The 22,552-nt window shown below is 38.9% G+C and overlaps 4 protein-coding genes across 4 annotated transcripts; 3 read left to right on the forward strand and 1 right to left on the reverse strand.

Moving 5' to 3' along the window:
• Positions 1-483: 483 nt before the first annotated feature.
• LOC113011224 (serine/threonine-protein kinase NIM1-like) lies at positions 484-4,625 on the reverse strand. Its single transcript, XM_026150664.2, has 4 exons — positions 4,253-4,625; positions 3,807-4,082; positions 2,703-2,971; positions 484-2,521 (listed from the first exon to the last, which is right to left on the reverse strand). The coding sequence occupies exons 1-4, from the start codon at positions 4,320-4,322 to the stop codon at positions 1,766-1,768; spliced, it is 1,371 nt and encodes a 456-aa protein (XP_026006449.1). The 5' UTR covers positions 4,323-4,625; the 3' UTR covers positions 484-1,765.
• A 1,880-nt stretch (positions 4,626-6,505) lies between these two features.
• pnhd (pinhead) lies at positions 6,506-11,757 on the forward strand. The gene is made up of 7 exons (XM_026150665.2): positions 6,506-7,191; positions 7,529-7,624; positions 7,832-7,971; positions 8,499-8,775; positions 9,280-9,461; positions 10,371-10,429; positions 11,413-11,757. Exons 1-7 carry the CDS (start codon positions 7,140-7,142, stop codon positions 11,561-11,563), a joined length of 957 nt encoding a protein of 318 aa, XP_026006450.1. The 5' UTR covers positions 6,506-7,139; the 3' UTR covers positions 11,564-11,757.
• A 1,421-nt stretch (positions 11,758-13,178) lies between these two features.
• On the forward strand, positions 13,179-15,839 carry admp (anti-dorsalizing morphogenic protein). The gene is made up of 5 exons (XM_026150642.2): positions 13,179-13,662; positions 13,754-13,890; positions 13,979-14,098; positions 14,197-14,386; positions 14,871-15,839. The coding sequence occupies exons 1-5, from the start codon at positions 13,371-13,373 to the stop codon at positions 15,290-15,292; spliced, it is 1,161 nt and encodes a 386-aa protein (XP_026006427.2). The 5' UTR covers positions 13,179-13,370; the 3' UTR covers positions 15,293-15,839.
• Positions 15,840-18,354: 2,515 nt separating this feature from the next.
• On the forward strand, positions 18,355-21,818 carry cib3 (calcium and integrin binding family member 3). The gene is made up of 5 exons (XM_026150112.2): positions 18,355-18,524; positions 19,223-19,257; positions 19,709-19,820; positions 20,316-20,463; positions 21,494-21,818. The coding sequence occupies exons 1-5, from the start codon at positions 18,474-18,476 to the stop codon at positions 21,691-21,693; spliced, it is 546 nt and encodes a 181-aa protein (XP_026005897.2). The 5' UTR covers positions 18,355-18,473; the 3' UTR covers positions 21,694-21,818.
• Positions 21,819-22,552: the final 734 nt, after the last annotated feature.

Consider the following 22,552-nt stretch of genomic DNA (forward strand, 5'->3'; position numbering starts at 1 on the left):
CAATTTCATTACTAAATTGTAAGATCTACCCTTACCAGTAGTGGTTTATAAAAAAATAAAATTAATATTGATCTGAACTGACTTCAGTTTATTGGTGCTTCATATGGGCCCTTGGGAAAATTTCCCACCGCTGGTCTAAGTCAATAATTTTCAGTCATGCTGCACCAATGCGCTGCCCAGGAACTGCAATCCATCAATTTCTCAGCTTTCTCAGCCCAGAATGGTGACTGACCTACCGTAAGTCTGCTTATGAGGCGGTGTATTTCATGCTAGCATAACATGCACACAACTGTGCAAGTATATGGTTTAGCATCAAACCTAATCAGACGCTTAAATCACCCTCACACAGCTAAACATGAACATTTTTTAAAAGCTAATGGCTAAAGCTAGAGCTGGCCAGAGTACAGATCTAGCAACCTAGGTATGAGCAAAGCGTCAAAGCACTAACTGGAAAGCGGACAAAAGACAAAACAGAGAAGAGGGTGGACGTCCTGTCACACTGGTAAAGGATGTCAGTAACTGACATTTATTTTACAAAAATCTTTTGCAACTGCTTATAAGACACTTATAAGCAGGTAAAGGTGACACAGCACACAAACTCCTCTTCAGTTGCGCTAACTTCCAGTAGCAGAGCCCTTAAGTTGTTGTTTTTTAATTGAGAGAAGATCCTCTAACTTAATACAGTTTTAGGAAAAGTATAATGTTATTAAAATAATATTTTGCATTAAAAATGGTCAGTTATGGCTTTTAGAAAGAAAATGGAAATCTGCAAAAATCAGTGTCGGGAGATCAGACTTTAAAAAAAAAACTAAAATTGGACAGAAAAATTGCAATTGAGAGAACTCTAATTTCAGATATAAATCTCTGTGTCTACTTTAAAAGTAAACATTGTTGGGCAAGCTACACATTACTGCGTCAGCAAGGTAATTTTGCTTTGTAATTTTATTTGAAATGAATAAACATGGAATTCATTTTTTTTCAAAGTACAAAGAGTTAATAAAACAAAGAATCTAAGCTTCGGAAAAGATGAATGAAAACCCTACAAACACATTAAAATCATTTATAAAATTCAGATATAAGGAGTATTATGATCTTGTGAAACAAAACACAGAAACATGCACGTATTGTTAAAACCAATCAAGACTTTGCTCCTTTAAAAATGAACATGTATGGGTTTTGATACTTCCACATTCCTGTTACCTTACCGATGGATGAACCTGGGTCATTGTCAGCCCTCATAATATTTCTGTCAGGCTCATTTGGCTTAAATGCTCACTTCGTTAAAGCTACAAAAGAGTGCCAAGTATGGTCACAGAGTGTGTCGGTGTGTACACTGGCATTTACAATAACGTCCTATCCAAAAACAACTCAAAAATGAAACCATTTCACCCCTTAAGCAGCTCCATATGACAACAGACAGATAGATAGATAGATAGATAGATAGATAGATAGATAGATAGATAGATAGATAGATAGATAGATAGATAGATAGATAGATAGATAGATAGATAGATAGATAGATAGATAGATAGATAGATAGAATTAGCAGTAACAAAAAAGATAAAAGAAAATAAATAACATGAAAAAGTATGTAAAATAAAAAAAATAAAGACATTTATGGTGCCACATTCACTGGTCTGCAGGTCTTTATTGTTGAGCTAGGATCCTAGTAATTGTACCCCTCTTCTCATCTCATGGTTGTTCTTCAGGAAACTAAGCCAAGTTTTCCAAAGCTGTACTCTTTAATTTCTTTAAGAAACAAAAACTACATGATGACACAGACCACAGAGTAGCGCTTGTTTAGCAAGCCATCTGAACCTGCTCTCCATCTGAGTCTGTTCTGAGACTCTCTGGTGCATGTCTGAATGTAACCCACAGCTTCCACAGACCTCCTCTTCTGAATTCGATGTAGCAAAATCCGATATGCACCAGTAATGGGGCTCTGCAAGTTTAGGTTGTTGTTGAGAAGATGAACTTTGGTGATGCCAAGATCCTCCAGCATTGCTTTTAAATTTAGATCATCTGACGTCAGGATGTAGTTGGGTTCAGCCAGATGAAAGGGGGTAGATCTACAAGGTGCATAGGCCTGAGGGTATTCAATGCCTCTCATCCAGTCACTCTCCATGATCTGTGTCATAGTTAGGCGATCCAGTGGAAGTTGCCTCAAGAGGCCCTTGATAATATCCTGGCATGACTGGGGTACATAAGAGGGGATTGTATAAGAGCCCTGCAGGATGCAGCACTTAAGCCTGCCTGTGTTACTGGCTTTAAATGGCATTGTGGCAGTCACCATAAAGTAAAGCAAAATACCCATTGCCCAGATATCTACGTACTGACCAATGTAGCCTTTCTCTTTAAACAGCTCAGGGGCTGCATAAGGTGGAGAACCACAGGATGTGTAGAGGACATCGCTGAGGCAGCAGGATGTACTAAAACCAAAATCACCCACTTTAATGCAGTATGTGCTGGTGTAAAAGATATTCTCAGCCTTCAGGTCCCTGTGGACGATATTATTATCATGCTGGAAAAAGAGAAAGAAAGACTGTTAAAGTTATTTTACAATTTAATAACTGACAGTAGTACTTTTTTTAAGATATGAGAACTTTAATACAAACACATGAAAGTTTTTAAGTGTCACTTGTTTTATTTTCCAGCAAAACGAAACCTTAGCAATGATCAGCTGAACGTTTCTCTAAACTTACCATATATCTGACTGCAGACAGGACCTGTGAAAAGACAAGCTTGCTCTCCAGGTCTGACAGGCGCCCCCTGGTGCTGATGCGGGAGAACAGCTCTCCTCCGCTGGCATACTCCATCACCAGGTAGAGCCTCTTGAATGTTTCCACCACCTCATACAGGTGTACTATGTTGGGGTGGGCCAGCTTCTCCATGCAAGAGATTTCAGAGGCAAAAAGACCCCGAGAGCGTTTGTCCAAACGCGCCTTTTCCAGGACTTTTACAGCTACTCTTTCTGTAAGATGAGAGAAAAAGGCAAAAAAAGCCAACAAAAAAAACAGTGAGGAAACCAGAAAACAACGTTTTCCCGTTTCTTTTCTACCTTTTTCCTGTATTCAATCTTCTTTATCTCTGCATAATCTGCTATAAAAACGAGTTTCAGCATCATTGTCATATTACACCACGTACACTGACTGCTAAGCACAAAACAATATGGATTAGTGGCTGGCTGAGATTAGCTGTCTTCTGACATCTGCAGTGACCCAGACTGACTGAAGTGATGTCTGTGCATTCAACTGATCTAACATCTAACAGGTGAATGAGGTCATTTGGCACAAAAGCCCCCGTGTACTTTGCAGCATATATAAATAACAGAGATACTTAAGAAAGACGTCCCTTATAAAATGCCTGAAAAGCTTGATTTTACATCTTTATCACATTCTTGTAGTACATCTTTTCTTTGGGAAATGCAGTTAATTAGGATCAATCGGGCACATATTTATGTATTGAGTGCTGATAGCCAAATACAACTCAGTTTATTGCCCGTGTTTGCTTCATGTATGAGATAAATGGCAGACGTAGCTTTTTCTGAGCAATTCAACATTACACCTGCACTTTAATTGTATATTTTTTCTTCAGTGAATGTGGATCACACACTGTTTTCTGCTTTAAATAACATAATATTATTTATGATAACAACAGGAAGTAAAGCAATATGTAAACTGGATTATTTCTGATGTAAATATGTGATATAATAACAATTTTAAATTTACAACCTATGGTCATTTCCTACCTGATGACCCAAGATGTGATAATGAAGGTAACAAAAGACAAAGCATCAAAAATCTCACCTTTGGTCAGGTCATGAATTCCCAATCTAACCTGGGAGAAGTTGCCAGACCCAATCTCCCCTCTGAGCTCGTAAAGCCCTACTCGACGTCCAAATATCAGGTCATTCATCACCTTTTCTGAATGGGTCAGATCATACAAGGCCTTTCCAAATGCCGTGTGCTGCATCGCTGCCTCATCCCCTGTCTCATTCTCTTTTGTCCCCGCCTTTTTGCCCAAATTTGGAGACATCACGGGAAAAACCTCTTCCTGGCGAGGAATTGTCTTCAAGTGAGCCCCTGAGAAGAAGAAGGGAATCCAGCTGTTATCATACTGTGAGATGCAACAAGAGTTACTTTGAATGATTATTTCTGTATTGGATTTGATCTAATTGACATGTACACATAAAATGCAATCCTGCAGTTAAAAATGTTCAAATCAAACAAAAAAAACCCATCTTTGTACTCACATGTTTTCCCTTTTATGTTCTTTTTACTCCTTTCTACGTTTATGGCATTATTTTTGTTGTTTAAATACATGATTCTTTTCGCCTGGCACCAGAGAGTCCTCCAAGTTTCTTTGTTTTCTGTCTTGTTGAATATTTTAGAAAATTAAAAGTTGATAAATTAACAAGAAAATAAATTTCCACAAAACAGCAACCGGAGGAAAAAGATTGTCTGAACAAATATGAGCAGTATGATAGGAAATGAAAATCATCTGCAGGCATCAGGAAAAATGCTCAGAGAAGAAGTTTCTTAGATGATGAACCGCTTGTCCAGATGCTGCTACTGCACCAGCTCTCGCCCTACGCTGCAGTGTGTCTCTCCTCGCATATAATCTGGAAATACAACATAACGCCATGTAATCCCAGCGTGTTGGACTCCTCCCACGCAGACAGACAATAGACAGGATTTGGAGGCTTCTTTAAACTCTAGACATGAACTAACCTCTGTATATCCTTGTTAGGGGTCAGCCAGCTGGGGCAGGGTGATTACTGCATCTTCAGCTGGCTCAGCTGGACATGCATCCCTCAGATTGTAGCCTTTATTGAAGACAAGCACGGATCACATTTTGACATTACCAATTAAACATTTTACCTAAACAATTATCATACTTGTCAAATTGCGAACAACAGCACTGATAACTCAAAATACTCATTGTTTGTAAAAAATACAATCCTACCCTCACCTACAGTCAGCTAAAAACTAAAAACAGTGAGAATAGAGTATGCGTGCCTTCTTTGCCTTGTTACTAGGCTACAGAGCAAAGCAGTGACCCAGACATTGACCATGACACCAGACAGACACTTGGCCAGACAGCCCACGCACTGATGTGTGCTATCAGTCAGTCCCGTCAACCTCTGCTACCCAGGCTGGACACGGGGACCGTCTGGCAGTCACCGTGCATAAGCTGCTTGTTCGTGTCACAAGTGAGTCTCTATAATCCAATCACAATCTCAGTGATCATCCAAGCACGTGTATTGTAGTCTTCTAATAAAGAAGAGATCTGTCTGGGAATGTGAATTAACTACAAAGTGACTATTTCCTGATACAATATCAGGATTATGTTACAAGAAATTTGTGATCTGTCAGAATATGGTTAAAATTACATAAGATGAATTGAATACAGTTGTGTGATTGAAAGGTTTTTTAATGGTAATCCAAATGGGCCAATGTCAAGACTTGAACCTATTGCAGTTTAAAAACTATAAGAAAGAAAAGAAAAAATGGTTTATGCTTCCTCTTCAAATATTATAAAACGATCTATTTAAAAACAAGTACTCCAAAGGTTTGTAAGTATTCCTGTGTATTTTATATTCAAAAGAACTTCCCAATGTGAGTAAAAGAGGCACGCACAATGCTTTGAAAGACTCTTAAATGGACGCAAACTGAAAGTCATTCTCACCAATAACATCTGGAGGTTTTTCTACTGCCACAGTCACCTTTGAACTGATTTTATTTTGGCTGTTTCCAAGTTTAAACATAAAAAACAAGCTCAAGTATCCTCCATCTGTGGAGGAAATGGTGGAATCCTAATACTGGGCATTGTGATCAGACAGCATGCCAAAAAGCTGCACTATATTTTGCACTGATCAGCCATAACATTAAAGCCACAGACAGGTAAAGTGGACAACCCTGAGTATCTTGTTGGAAAGCAAAGATCTGCTGGAAAATCTTTGGTCCTGGCAATAATATGAATATTATTTTGATAGATAGCATCCACCTGGTTACCCCTGGTGCATCCTCCACATCCTTCAGCCCTGCATGTGCTTAACTCATCTGGTTTGTTGTGGCTGACCAGGATGTGACTTTTATAAACAATCTCCCATAATCTTCTTTATGTGTGACCCAAACTTGATAACCTATGTGACCAGATTGCATTAATACAAGCCAGAAACTTATTTTGAAAACCAAAAGCAAAGCAACACACCCTTTGATCTACATAATCAAATCAAGTAACTACTAGGAATGTAACATTACCAAGATTATAAGAGAATTTCAAAGAGATGTGTAGTAAATTAAAGAAAGGAATCAGCAGCTGAAACCACCTTAATAAAGGTGTCTGAGCGCTGATGGTCTTCACGTTGATCCGCTGATCCTGGTGAAAATGAGGGGATCACATCAACACATCAAAGAAGGATTAACACCTCGTCGAGATACTAATTAAAAATGAGCAAAATGTCAAGATTACCACACAGCTGAACGCTAAAGCCAAGATATCTGAAGAGGAGAGAGAAGGCCTTATTGACCTGACGAAGCACCCAGATCCACTTTTATCAGAAGTAATATTGACATAAACTTGTATCTCTACAAGTTTATCTTGTAAGTACTTAAACTCTCCACTTTCAGTGAAGATTAAAAGCAGAGGGTAGTTCTGAGGGGTTTGGCCATTTGGTGTCATGTTGAATAAACACAAAGGTGCTGGAGTTTTCTAAAGGTGAGGCTCAAGCCCCCATGCTGATTGTGTTTATGTGTTTGGGACAGATTTTGTTTTAAGTCAGAGGTGCTAAACACCTTCCCCCTGAGATAAAAGATGATTAATGCCTTTGAATGAGCGACACTTTAATGACTCAGGGATACTTAAGCACTTCATTAGCGTGAGCTGAGGCCCGGTCGACACACTCGAGCCAGTGTGTCCTTACAGCAGGAACAGAAAAGCTGTAGAGATTTCCTTTGAAGTTGGCTTCTGGCTGGAGAAGCATGGAAATTTGATTAGCTCTCACTTTTTTTGACACCACCCCTCTTTGAGGATTTTAGGTGACATTTGGGGCTAAAGCTCAATCCCTTATAAATATCTGAGGAGGGCAGAAGGACACTCAGGATCTGGCAACTGAGGAGTAGATTTGGACTAAAGCCATGGATATACAGCAACCTTTCCTACTCTTTCTGTGCGTCCTCCACTTGACCTGTAAGTGTTGTTTGCATTTTCTTTTCCACTGCAGCTGTGATGTGTAGAGCAGAAGGTAATCACTGACTCAACTGACACAAATTCGCTCAGATACACAAATGATCGCCTTTTAAATGTAAGTAGCTGAAGGTGTGATGCTGAGATCAAGGATGGGTTAAAAATTAAATTAAATTAAGATTAAAAGTAATATTTTTTGTTAAAGTTTTCTCCATAGAATGATCTTTTTCATGAATAAAAGACTTGGAAGAAAATCCTGTACAGCTCATCTGTAACTGAAATGCAGTTCCATGTTGAATCACCAGGGGAAATGTTGTGTGCTGCTTCTTGTGTTTTCCAGTGATGGGAGTGCTGAGCAAACACGTTGACCACAGGAACCTGTTTACACAAAGAGTATGCTGCAAGAGGCAGAGCCACTTTGTGTACATTGGACAAGGCAAGGAAACACATTCCTCCACATGTTTCAAAATCCCACATCTTTCCACTGTACCCTCTATAGAAATCAAAGCAAGGTTTCCTCTGATGTGTTAAAACAGGTTAAAGCAGGCCTTGAAGCTAAATGATGAGTTTAGACTTCTGCAGTTAAAAGGATGAACATTGTGTGCTGTCTGTCTTTAAATCGGCCTCGTTTTTCTTTCTTCAGATATTTTAGGAAGTCACATCAGTGTAGATGTAGGAATGTGCAGATCACATTGTGGGGCCCCAACAACACCATCGTATGAAGCAGGGAAGCAGCAATACTCAAAATATTCTTCAATGCTGGACTTCCTCAAGAGCAAAAAAGTAAGTGAAAGCTTGCATTATCATAAGAATAGCTGCAATAACAATATGGAAAAAGTGCTGCTTTGTAAACCATTAGCCTAACATCTGTGGGGTTACTTTGCACAAACTTATCATTTATATTATTTATAATGTGACACTAGCATTAGCAAGGTATTAGCAAGTGCTTAATTCATCATTTATATATCATTACTGCTACTTAGTATAACATCTGTTACTGTTACACCATGTACAGCTATCACTGTTACTACTTCACTGCTAGTTAGAATCGTAATCATTATCACAGTCATAAGAATATATCTATATTTATAAATGGCATACTAAGGAGGAGTAATGCTATACAAATGATGAATTAAGCGCTTGCTAATTTTTCACTAAGCCCTTAAATATACCTAATAGTGTCACATTGTTATAAAGTGCTCCCCTATTCTCTCATAAGTCTGAAACTACAATAAACGCGCAGGTGAGTACATGGGAACATGTTTCTACCGGTCTGATTCAAACAATAATTTCCCCTTGGCTCAATAAAGACGAGGACACGTGGACCCGCTGCTTCTCAGAGCGCAGGTCCGCTGAACCACCTGCCTTCATGCGGCGTGACTCAGGTGTGTGAGCCGACTGGGATGCGCGTGGATCGGCTTCTTCTGTTCGAGGGACCTCGAGAAGTGGCGGTCATCGAGGACTGTCACTGTGAGATCAAGCTGGCCCAGTGCATCCGAGTTCCCGGACTGAGGACATACTTCTCTGAAACACCGTATGAGACAGTCATTGACGTGGGAGGATGTTCCCAGTCGAGAGGATCCCCAGGTGTGTCTGTGTGTGTGTGTGTGGGGTGAGGGGGGGATTAACAACAGACAAAAAAACATGAGGAAGACGTGTTTAAGCGAGCATGAAGCCGCCAGTAAAATTCCAAATGACTGATTTGGAAACAGTCAGTTTACCTTTTGTCCCACTTTGTAGGGCAAAAGTATTTTTCTATTTAGTGCATATTAAGAGTCAGGAAGTTAATCAGTAATAATTCTGAAATAAATTAACGCACATAGATTCAATACACATATATTATTAATGGATAACCTGACAGCTACAGTTTAATTGACATTGCCTATGTAATTTTGAGTTAGAGAGGTCTGAAAAAAAAAAAAACCCACACACGGTTGATGAAGAGATGTTTCCCCTTTATGCACCTTATCAAAAAAAAAAAAGTATTAGAATTCTGCTTCTGGGACCAGACGACATCATCCCGTCTATTTAATATTTCTGCTTCCCATCACAGATCATAATCCTGTTACTTTTATTATCAATCATCCACAGATGGATTCTCCTGTGTCCCCACAAAGTTTGAATCAGCCTTGGTGGAAACCCCTAACGAAGTGGATCTCATACAGACTGTGGCAGCCTGTGAGCTGAAGGAAAGCTGTTACAGGGTTCGATACGTGGAGTATTATTATGAAACAGTCCACCATGCAGAGGGAGTCAAAGAAGAGAAGCTCAAAGTAAGTGTCACCTACAAGCTATTACTACAACTGTAATTTTCGACAAAATCCCTACCCTTCGATTTTAATTTCAAACCCAGCCCTTCACAATAAACATAATTCCTTCTTTCATTAGCCCCCCTGCCACATTTCACACTGCAAGAAGGATTCACGCTTGGTGGCAGTTTCACACTCTTTTGTAGTGAGGTCAAGAGGAAATGGGGCTCTAGCCAGGTGCCAGACAATAATTAAGTATCTTTGTTCACCGCAGATAAGTGGAAGACAGCACTTAATCAAAACAACACACTGGCTGGCTCCGTGCATCCTGGGTGTGAAGTAAATCAGCATGGCCTGCATGCGTATTCATGCACAAGCACAGACTTGAGGCTTTGATTGTTGTAGGAGAGCAGGAATCTCTGGCATAATTTTAACTTCTTTTAAACTGCATAAAGAAGGCGAAACCAGGTCAATACTCCCACAACACTTTACTGTTTCTTTGCACTTACAAAACGTTTCACTTTACAACGACTTATTTAATTCCCAGCCCTACTGATATCAGAAAAAAAATATTTGAAAGCACCATTACACAGATTTGTATGCCATGCTTAAGCAAATAAGGATTAAACACCAAATTCACAAAAAGCTTTCCACCAGCTGTACAACTGCAAGGTAAGTTAGTATCTGTGATTTTTAACATCACATTTATATAATAGACGGTAAGGATTTAAGTTGAAGATTGGGTTTGGGTAGTCTGCCATGTCCAAGAACCAAAGGTGCGAGTGGAGCACCAACACAAATGGCCTCTGCAGGTGGTGAATCAAAGCAGTGCTAAACATGCTAAGCAGCAGCTGGACCCCAACTCAACTGGGTAAATATTTGCGAGCAGCTGTGAGCTGATTCCTCTTTCTCTCTGTTGCTAATTTTCTTCAGGAAATAGATGTGGGCAGATGTTTGGGAAGCTGCACTACAGGAAACCGATGCCTTCTCAGGTATGTGTGAACACAGCTGCTCCACACCGCCTCATGCACACCTCATAACAATTACTTGTGAGCTCTGACGCCTTCTGCTCTCAGCATGTTGACTTTTGGGTTAATTCCTACACCAAATGTTCTTTTTACACCTTCTGCTTTATTTTGAGATGTTTGCAGACAACCAGTGTTATTGCTTTATCTTAATCATATCAAAATAATACAAAATCCACCATCTAAATTTACCCTACACTTTGTAAGGTAAATGCTAAAGAGGTGCAGCATTTAAGAGATTTATTCAACCACCACCCAATGCAAGGTTTATGGCTAAGTTAAGAATTTTTCAGCATTTTTCATGTTTTCACTAATTTTCACAAATTTAATTTAATCAAAAATCATATTTTATTGATAACATGTAATAATTTATATTATCAATTAATCTTCTAGTTTACTGTTTTACAAAAAAAGGGAGGAAAATTTAGCACATTATTATTTTTTGATTAAGGTGCTGACTTACAGTTATTAACTTGCCTTCCTAAGCAGAAAATTCAGTGTTAAGTATTTTACTTTACCAATTTATTCTTAACAAACTCAAGTGTGCCAGCTCAGATTTTAAATTTTAAAAACTGGGTTTCAGTTTGTTATTTGCCCAAAAAATAACAATCTAATTTTTACTTAGAAACAAATTTTAGGCAAATTTGTCAAATATTTTTCTTCTTTCTTCTTCGATGAAGTGGAAAGACGTTGTGCATATATAGACATAGCAAGATCCACAATTATCCTATTGTAACTTTCTGTACTGTACAGAATGGTACAACATGTGTGAGTCGAAATACTTGTACATATTGTCAGTAAACTAGATACAGAAATTATATTTAGTTCTATTTCTGTACATTTTTCTATAAAAAAAAATGTTTTGAGAGATAAATGAAATGCTGCCTACTTATAGCAATAAAGTGATTAGTGATTTAATCTTTTTGTCTTCTTCTATGTTTTTGTTGCAGGAGTCCATCCGATCCAGAAATCTGCCACTTGTGGTCCGAAAGACAGTCCAGTTCCTGTGTTCCTCAGGGATATGAGAGCCACAGCTTTGTGAACCAGTATGGGCAGATTCGTACAATCCTGTCCATCACTTCCTGCCATTGTCGAAACTAATCACAGGCCCCTCTGCTGGAAAAAACAAACAAACTTGAAAGACTTTAAGAGGTTGCCACAGTTGGGCCCCATATTTACTGTAGCCCATTGATGACCCCACGGAATAGTGAATATTAAAGTGAATTTTTATTATTGTATCATATGTAATATATGTAAGATGCTAAATTTGTAAATAAATTTAATACAACAATAAACGAGGACTTGTGCTTAAAGCATTGTACAAATACTGAGAATGCAAAAGAAACATGATGGGAAAAAGTTAAAGATTTAAATCTAAGATCCACGATCTAATCTGAAAAAATTAGTGTGTGATCCTCTTTTTAATTCATGTATATTTAGTAGAATTTGTATAAAAAAGTATGTAAGCTAAGACAAAAATTTATAATTGTGCTATAGTCTTTGAGATGATTGTGAGTCAGTTAAATCTGAAATATCATGAAGAACAAATTCTAATTCTAATAATGTCATGATGTAATATAAATATATTTGGGTCTGTGTTCTTCTCCAGATGCATCATAAAACATTTAACGGTTTTTTTTTCTTTTCCAATAAGAAGCTTTGGTGAAGCCTGGAAAAGAGGCGCAAAAAAAAGAGAAAGAAAAACAACTTTGCAAATGTCCCTTTGAAAAAACACGTGCAAGTAGCGCTTTGTTTTAATACCAACATGTGAACACTCCACTTTGTCATCTAAAGAAACGTTTTATGACCTGCCTGCAAGGTGTCATGCAGAAAAACTTTGATCTTTTACGTGTTTATTACAGCGAGGGAAACAAATTTCTCTTTTTGGCCTCAGTTTGCGTTTTGCGGTTAATCGTGCATAAAGATCAATGGGAGCAAATGGTTTCCTAGAAACTCTGAAATAATATGTTTAACGCATAATTTAGACCTAAATCCATCTACAGTTGAAATATGTAAATAATATTTCTTTGTGGAAGAAGATGATGTTGATTATATAATATATAATATATATATATTGAATATAAAATCAGAAAAATGAACTGAATTGATTTTTATTTATTCGACTTAATGTGGAAGAAACCTGCAGAATCCGTTCCACTTGCCTCGCAGTGAGGAGTGAGAGCTCAAAAACAAATAACAGTCATAGTCATGTTGCAGACAATAACTCATTTGTGCAATAAAAATGATTTCGATTGGTCTGATTGGCTCAGAAAAATACTGTGGCGCTTTTTCAAAAAACATAAACCGCAAATGTGGCGATCATCCAGCTGAACCAGCGCTTATGTAAATCTCACAGAGTGTTCCCGGCGACACTTGCCTTTTTTGTCAACGTAATGGTTTTTTCACCTAACACACTGCGCCCGCTATTCCAAATTAACTGATTCATTTAGGCGCAGTTAACCCCCCACTGTGAGTGCATGTCCTCAAGACATCACCTCCGAGGTATTCCACCTTCAAGTTTCGATTTTTGCCTCTAATAAAATCATCCAGGCTGCTGGTTATTAAATATGCATTATACAACATACTCAACAATACACTGTATTTTCAGTGAGAATTTAAACTTTTCGTAGGCTGAGGGTAGTTTATTCGAGCCTTTATTGCCAGACGCAGGCTGAATGGAAAGTTCACACCTTTTAACGCCCCCATTAGTCTGCGTTTACATTCGCTCATTGCTGATTTACATTTGCGACCAAATAGCATCTTTACTGCTGTTTACTGAGGGCCTGGCGGTACTGGAGAGGAAACGGGGGCATTTGATATAAAAGTCGGCCTTCAAGGATCCCACTGTCACTCCACGCAGCTCGCAGATCGAAGACTTGGCTCACCGGGAATTTACTCACCGACAAATATGCTGAAGTTTGTCATCAGCTTCGCCGCACTGCTGTGCACGGCCGCTGCCGTGTCGCTCCACTACCCGGAGAACTCATTCACTCCCGCGACAGAGTCCGAGGAAGTCCGCTCAGCTGCTATAAAGAGACTTTTGGAGGTTTTCGGGATGGACGACCCCCCTGTGATTCATGGACACAAACAGCCCCCTCAGTACATGCTTGATTTGTACAACGCGGTAGCCGACGTGGACGGTGTGACCAAGGATCCGCATCTTCTGGAGGGGAATACCGTGCGCAGCTTCTTTGATAAATGTAAGATCTGATGTGTCCCCGCATGCGTGCCAGGATGGCTGCTTTGGAAGACACTCTGATTTGAGCCCTAATCCTCTCATTTCTATTGCAGTGTACAGTGATCAGGTGGAGTTCAGCTTCAATTTGTCAATGGTCGCAAGAACAGAGAAGATTCTTGCTGCAGAGCTCCATCTTTATAAGCTGAGACCTCAGGCACCCTTGACGTTCAACAGACATCACTTCAGCCAGGTATGTAGACCAGCTCTAGACCAGTATTTAAACCCCAGTGGCTGAATGGCTGTTTCTAATTCTATCTACATTAATTTGGCTCTTTCAGGTCAGTGTTTATCAGCTGTTTGACACCAGCAAAACCAATTTTACGCAGAAGAAGCTGCTTTCCTCTCGACTTATCCCAGTGCACTCCTCTGGTTGGGAAGTCTTCACAATCACACATGCAGTAAGTATCACCACCTCTTTAAAGCCCACAAAGATCTGCTTTGAACTACACTGGACAGTGTAGAGTGCTGAAATAAACTTATGACCTTCTTCCTGAAGGTGCGCTCCTGGATGGTTGATGAGGGCACAAACCTGGGACTTCAAGTGGTGGTTCGGACACTGGGAGGGAGCCAAATGGATAAAAAACTGATCCGCTTTGCCTCAGGGCGCCACCACCATCACAGCAAACAGCCCATGCTGGTTCTCTTTACTGATGATGGCCGCTACTCTAATCCTCTTGAGAGCAAAGGTGAGATTTCTACTTTAATGTCAGTTACTCCCAGTGATATTAATATTAAGTGAAGATAGTAGCCGTGTGGATAAGATTTACAGTGGTTAAAGGGAAACCAGCCTCCAGTCTCTATATTCATAAGCACAACAGCCTTAGTTTTAGTTTTAATGGACGACTGAACTAAATGTCCACTGAGGTCAGTGCTGAATATATTTCCATCCACATGTGCAACCATTATTTAGCATGCTTATGAAGGAAACACTCACGTACAACTGGCCTGTGACTGACTGGGAGTATGCTTACAATTCAACAACTTGATGAAAAATGAAGCTCTCAGTGTTTTGTGTGTCCCACTTAAGGGCTTTAGATGTTATATTTCTTTGCACTCTACATTCAAACTTCTACTTCTGCTTGTGTGTCACTGCTTCCTCTTCTGTTTATGGAATGTACTTCGTAACAGTTCAAAAATTGCATTTTTAAAACGGTGGATTTCTTTCTCCAGATTCAGATGATACAGCAGAAACGTCCAACCTGCCCCAGACTCCCATGTCCGGTCCACCTTCCCGTAGCGCTCGATCTCTGGGCTACGATGCAGACGGTGCAGCCACGCACTGCCAGCGGTTTCCCCTAAATGTAGACTTCGAGGAGATCGGCTGGTCGGGCTGGATCGTATCACCAAAGGGTTACAACGCTTACTACTGCAAAGGCTCCTGCCCCTTTCCTCTGGGTCAGACCATGAAACCAACCAACCACGCCACTGTCCAGTCCATCATCAATGCCTTGAAGCTGGTGAAAGGCATTGAGACGCCGTGCTGTGTGCCAGACAAGCTCTTTTCCATCAACTTGCTCTTCTTTGATGATGATGAGAATGTGGTTTTAAAACAGTATAATGACATGGTGGCTGGAAGCTGTGGGTGCCACTAACATTAACTAGTCACTGGTATCGGGCTGCGAAGATTAAAAACTGTAAACATTGTAAACAGAGCTTGGTCAGCTGACCCTGGAAACTATTATGTGGCCAGTCCTACATGTGACACTGTAGTATATGTAAATAATGATAAATTATAATATATGAAAGTAATTGAAATGATATTAAATAATCAAAGGAATGTTAAATAAATTTGTAAATCTGTATTTTTCTGTATTTTATCTGTATTTTTTATGTTTTGTGTTGGGATATATATTGTAAATATTGTAAATGAAAGTCTTGTTTATTGGCCCTTGCATCAGTTTGTTGCATCATTTGTGAGGCTTTACAAAGCTTCACAATTCTTTTGAGACCCAACCACCAAAAAACAAAAAATCTAACAAACGAAATATGAAAAACAAAACAGGCTTTTAATCTTTTTGTAAAGTATAAAGTTAACTTGTAGACCTGCTATGATTACAATGTCCCCCATGTTTTCCAGCTCTGTGGACTTTTGTAAGTTTTCGAAAATCTGTATTAAAGCTCATCTTTTGCCTTTTAGAAGTGTTTCTGTGGGTCCTCTTTTTGAGAAAAGTAATCTCATAATGTTGTGCTAGATCAGGCTCATCAGAATTTCAGTATCTCTAAATAGTTTAAGCTACGGTTGCATTATCATGTATACATGGATGCATGTAATACATTTTTTTATGTCACTATTACACCACTTGCAATATTACTGTATATGTAATGACAGTGAAGGCATCTTATCTTATGTCATTCATCTGCACTGAGTATATTCAACTTTATAAACAAGAGGCTTCCACTAGCCCACTGGACATCTTCCTTTTCACCTCTAGAGGGCACTGATGTCCAAAGGGGTTTCCCTTTGGGTCCAGTGAGCACAATCATGATTGTTTATAGTGTAGTAGCAAAAGGCCATCCTCCTACAAACCATCCTCTTAAAAAAAGACATTCCTAAAGATGCTCAGGAAATAGGAGGATTAGAAAAAAGACAGGATATTCTGGACTATAAATAGAGAGTCCTTTAAAGATGCCCCATCAGTACAGTAAGGTATGTGTTCAGCTGTAAGATGGCACAGCTCTCTGTGACCTCCTATAAAACGCAACACAAGCTAAAGTCAAAGTGTTAGGAAGCTTTCTAAGAAATAGACTGATGTAATGTCTTTGTTCATTTAATGTCTTATAACAGCTCATAGGTGTTTATGCTGTGCGTCATAAGCATTGGTGTCTGACCTAAATTATGATGTGGTGAATCATGTGGTATGGAAGGCAAAAAACACAATATTTTCTATAATGGAAGCATCATTGAAATAGTTCTTTGGGGTCTCTAACGGGACCAAAGAATCTCAGGTTGTTGGAGATAGATGTGGATTTTTCAAAATAAAATATATGACCCAAAAGGTTTAGCCTTTATTGAGCCTTTATTTTTATGACTGCAATCACTGGTTGTTCTGGTAAGTTTCATCCTTATTACTCATCCTACCTGGAATAGAGTGAGGTAAAGTTGATGCTGTACACCTGCTATTATAAATCATAATTGCAGGATCAAAGGGAAGTTTTATGTCTGTGCCTCAAGGTGTTTCTGAACTCATTTTGTGTGCACACAAGTCAACACAAGTTCAGTTTTAAGTGAGCTCTGGAACACTTAAAACCTAAAACACTTCAAAACTTGCTTATATATCTATATCTATATCTATAGATAAGATAAGATAAGATAAGATAAGATAAGATAAGATAAGATAAGATAACCTTTATTAGTCCCACACGTGGGAAATTTGTTTTGTCACAGCAGGAAGTGGACAGTGCAAAAGTTATGAGGCAAAAATTAGAATACAATAAGAATAAATACAGTACACAGCTGTACAGAATAGAATAAAATAAAATACTATATACAGTAGAATAAAATAAAATAAATATACAATAAGATAAAAATAGAATACAAATACAAATACTATATACAACTGAGTAAAAATACAACAATGACAGAAAGGATTATTGCACTTAGTATTATTGCATATGTATGGATGTGTGTGCTTGATCAGTTAAAGTCTTTATTATGGAGTCTGACAGCAGTGGGGAGGAAAGACCTGCGAAATCTCTCCGTCCCACACCGTGGGTGCCGCAGTCTCCCACTGAAGGAGCTGCTCAGTGCTGTCACAGTCTGCTGCATGGGGTGGGAGATGTTGTCCATCAGGGATGACAGCTTAGCCGCCGTTCTCCTGTCACTCACCACCTCCACTGGGTCCAGAGGGCATCCTAGAACAGAGCTGGCCCTTCGGATCACCCTGTTCAGTCTCTTCCTGTCCCCAGCAGAGATGCTGCCGCCCCAGCAGACCACACCATAAAAGATAGCAGAAGCCACAACAGAGTCATAGAATTTCTTCAGGAGTGGGCCCTCCACTCCAAACGACCTGAGTCTCCGCAGCAGGTACAGCCTGCTCTGCCCTTTCCTGTAGAGGGCGTCTGAGTTATGAGTCCAGTCCAGTCTATTGTTCAGATGAACACCAAGGTACCTGTAGCTGTCCACAGCCTCAATGTCCATACCTTGGATGTTCAGTGGTTGCAGTGGAGAATGCTTGTGCCTGCGGAAGTCTACCACCAGATAGATAGATAGATAGATAGATAGATAGATAGATAGATAGATAGATAGATAGATAGACAGACAGACAGACAGACAGACAGACAGACAGACAGACAGACAGACAGACAGATAGATAGATAGATAGATAGATAGATAGATAGATAGATAGATAGATAGATAGATAGATAGATAGATATACACTCACAACAATTAAGTTCTCAACTGAAACAAAACTTGTCTCACATCAAAAACTCTATTTGCCCACTACAAAACCCTGTCTCTAAAGAGTGTAACCTGAGTGGCGAACAAGGCGTTGGCCATAGTGTGCCACCAAAGGGGGTTGATACCACTTGGCATGATGCTGGACGACAGCCCTTATTCACTGTCAAAGGGGTTTCTATTCACAACGGAGAAAACGATGAAATGCCTCCATTATAGTAGGGACCAAAGGGCCCCAGTGCAGCCAGACACCTGATCTCCTCTTTGGCTCTGGCTTCCCTTTGTCAGAGTATTTCATAACTAGCATACCCACTTTAAAAAAGGACTTGATGCCGGAGCAGCGATGGACCTGAGACTCTGTGTTTCTGCACTCAGACATGGGAAATAAACAAACCATCTTTACGGCACAGCAGCTAGATGCCTATCAGGTTGGTATCACTCATGTTTCTTTATCAATTAATTGATAAGGCTCACTCAGAATGAATGGAGCTACCATTATCAGTATTAGCTTAACATCTATGAACAAGATTAATCAGACCTCTTCATACTTTTTATTAGCAAAAAAGAAAGGGATCCAGTCCCATGTGGTGCAGCACTTCCTGACATTCAGAGTCAGTGTTTTCCTGATATTGTGTGATGACTGGATTTGCTTTTGACTTGCATCATTTTGATGAAAAGAAAACTCTCAGAAGTAATTTGAGGTGCAAAGTTAGAGATGTCATATGGTAAATAAATGGTAAATGGCAAGTAAGGCATTTATAAATAAAGTTTTTCATTTGATTTTTGGTGCTAATGTAATGGAGAAATGTTGGAGAAACATTAATATTTACACAAAAATAATTGCCATTTAAAAAAAATTATTAAATTTCACTGCTTTGATCCACCGCAACATCACCACAACATGCTGATACATGATAATAATAATCGTAATAGACAGACAGAGATCATTTTGCCTGTTTTGCAAGCAATTCATAATTTGTTTCCAAAAACTGCATGTTTACTTCTCTACTTTACCAATATTGTGTAAAAATAAGTGTCTTTTATTGATGTATTGCTATTACTGAGTAAAGATTATACACATCACTGTATGCAAACAGCTCACATTGAATTTAAATTGCATTTACAGGACTGTACATATTTCACAAGAAAGGAAATTCTGAGGTGAGCCTACATTACTTCAGTTATTTTGTTTATACTTCCTGCTTTATGACATCCCTCCAGTGCAGAAAAGATCAAACTAAACATGGACTCAGGATAAGTTGTGTCAGATCTCATTAATTTCCTGAGTCATTGCTTATGTAGCATGCTTGACAGAGCTGAATTTTGTTCTATTCTGCACAATACCATACTGTAACTCTAAACTAGACTATCAGGACACCTGTCTTGATGTGGGGCAGACTGCCACTGAGATCACAGGCTATTTTTATTGTGCTGGAAAGTGTATAAGTTGAATGTTTTCTGTTTTCAAAATAGTGTCCATAGCTGAAAAGCAAGTTCTTAACTTAACTTTTCCTTTCTAACTTTTCCTTGTCCCTTTAAAGTGTAACTCTACATATTATAGGACATATCTTGTAATTCAATATTGATAGTAAATTTTTTAAACCTTTCCTAGACTCTTCCACCGCTATCGGGATTTGGCACCGCAGCTCGTTCCTCTTGACTACACCAACCACCCAGATGTGAAGTTACCATATGAGCTGATTGGCAGCATGCCAGAGCTGAAGGTAGTCCCGCTGCACTGGTCCGCACACGCCCTGCAGACCCGCGCTCTCTCCCTGTGTTCCCAATCCATAATTAATGACCAATTAATCGACAGAATTCTTTGAGCGGTTATATGTTACCTGACTCCTTTAAACTTGAAGGATGTTGGTGGGTCCCAGAGGACACACTTGGTGGAAATAGGTCAATTATATGCCTCTTTACTCAGTGACAGCAAGGTAAACAGGTGTGTTAACAAGCTGGTCACTGACATGCCCCAAGAAAGGGAGAGTGAGCCGGTCACGATCAGGGTCACGCCCGAGGTTGCCACTTTTTCCAAGCTGTTTTTATTACTAAAGATAATTTTATGACTTTATTGGATTTCAAATAGAAAAACAAAACTGAAGTAAAATCACAAACAGCACAATTTTGTTAGAACAGGACTAAACTGCATCACATCGAACAGGCAGAAGTTAGTTGTGCTGAACATTTGTGTGTTCATGCTTTGACTGTTTGTTTAGGACAACCCGTTTCGACAGAGGATCGCTGAGGTTTTCTCTGAGGATGGCGAGGGAAACATGACACTGGACGACTTCTTGGACATGTTTTCTGTCCTCAGTGAGATGGCTCCACGGGACCTCAAGGCCTACTATGCTTTCAAAATTTATGGTAAAATCTTCATAAATCAAGGATGCTTGTCATTGTTTTTGTTTTTTTCTTTAAAACCAATGTTAATTCCAACCAATTTTTACATTTTTGCAGTTTCACAAATCATACTGTGCATACTTTACTACACACGGTACATAACAAAGTATGTGAATAACCCTTCCTACTGCCACTGCAAGCTGAAAAAATACATTTAAATGTTAACATTTTACACCAAATAAGGAGATATTTCAACTTAAATGCACTGTTTACATCTGTTTGCAAAAGGCAATCATGGAAACAAAATTGCTATACGTTAAACTGCAGAAAACAGCATTGACTTAAGCTCATTATTAGTTAGAATAAGGGCAAATTTAATGTTAGAGCCATGCAGATATACCGCTGGATTTTCTGCACCTGATTTGAGTTGTGAAAGAGGATGTTTGGTTTCCAACATCCCAGACAGAAGAGTGGGCGTTAAACACATCTTGAAACTTGCAGCATTTAAAGAAGCGGTTTGTCAGTAAAACTAAACTGATTATTGTGCAAAAAATGTACGATGAAATCATCAGCAGTAATATATATTCATCCTGAAGGGTTATGGATCGGTAAACACAGCAGATGGGGAATGGAAAGTTTAGGATCATATACCAGCTCGTCAAAGCCTCGGTTAAAAAAAAAAAGACAGCTGACAACTTGTGAAACTACACACGAGAACTTTTCATTCCTTATTCAGACTAACAAGGGTGACGTAGTTACACTATAATGAAAAGGATAAGAAAAAACAGCCTGCTTTTCTTCATTAAATTAATCATACACTAAATATTTCAGCCACATTAACAAAATATAAGGTGAAAAAAAAAAGTTGTTAGCTTTAGTTCCACATTTGTCCAAAACAATATATTAAAAACTGTCTTTTGTCCAACCAGATTAGTCTAAAACATGTTCAATTTACAGCCAACAAAGACACAAAAAGGCTTAAGTTGAATAATTCATTAACTGATGTATTATTTGACCTGTTGATATTTTTTTATTTATTTATTTTTTCTGTAAGATTTCAACAACGATGACTTCATCTGCAAGTCAGACCTGGAGAAGACGCTGAACAAGCTGACTCGTAACGAGCTGACAGAAGACGAGGTGAGGATGGTGTGCGAGAAGGTGATCGATGAGGCCGACCTGGACAATGATGGCCGTCTGTCACTCGAAGATTTTCAGCACATGATTGTTAGAGCTCCGGACTTCCTCAGGTAAACCAGCAGTAAACATTTACAATAACATGTAAACCCATCAACAAGGACTAGATGTGTTATTTGGTTATAACTATTGACTCTAATATAGAATATTGTCCTTTTGCTGACTTTCGTAATGAGAAGTGCTTTCTGTTCACAGCACTTTTCATATAAGGATATAAGCAAATGAAGCAATTCTCTACATTTGCTACCTGGAATAGCCCCAAAGGATGGACTGGAAATACTTCAGAATGAAATCCTGTCATCTTCACATCTTCATCATTTTTTTTTAATGTAAAAATAAATAAAATGACCAAAATCATTGTTCTGGCATTCTTTAAGGAGTCCATGTCCAGTTTTTCTCTTACAGAAACAACAACAGTCATGCTGTGACTGCAGATCTTTCATCAGGTGGAGGCTTCGGCCAATCCCTCAAGACAAGGCTCATTAGCTATGATTATCAACAGTGGATTTGTGTCTTGTATCAAAAGGGGTTCAGTTACACTGGACAATAAACAATAAACACGCCAGAATATTCCAGTGAGCCAATAATAGGAGAGCCATTTGTCATGAAAGCAGTCAGTGGGTAAACTGATAGTTTCCTGTGACATCCAGCCAATAAAGCCACTGAATTGAAACGCACAAGGTTAGTTTTATAACCTTATTTTATTAAATCAAAAGTTCACATATCTACAAAATTGTAGATACATTTTATATGGGTTTAGAAAGTACAGTACAATTTAAGCAGACCTACTTTTTAGTGATATTTACAATGTTTTGTTGATTTTTCCTATTATTGTCCCTGTGTACTTCACACTAATGGAATAAAATATGGCTGTAAAAAGGGAAACATTTCAAGAAAACAAAAGATATGACTTAAA

This window comes from Astatotilapia calliptera, chromosome 18 (genome assembly GCF_964374335.1).
Source record: "Astatotilapia calliptera chromosome 18, fAstCal68.1, whole genome shotgun sequence".
NCBI classification, from domain to species: Eukaryota; Metazoa; Chordata; class Actinopteri; order Cichliformes; family Cichlidae; genus Astatotilapia; species Astatotilapia calliptera.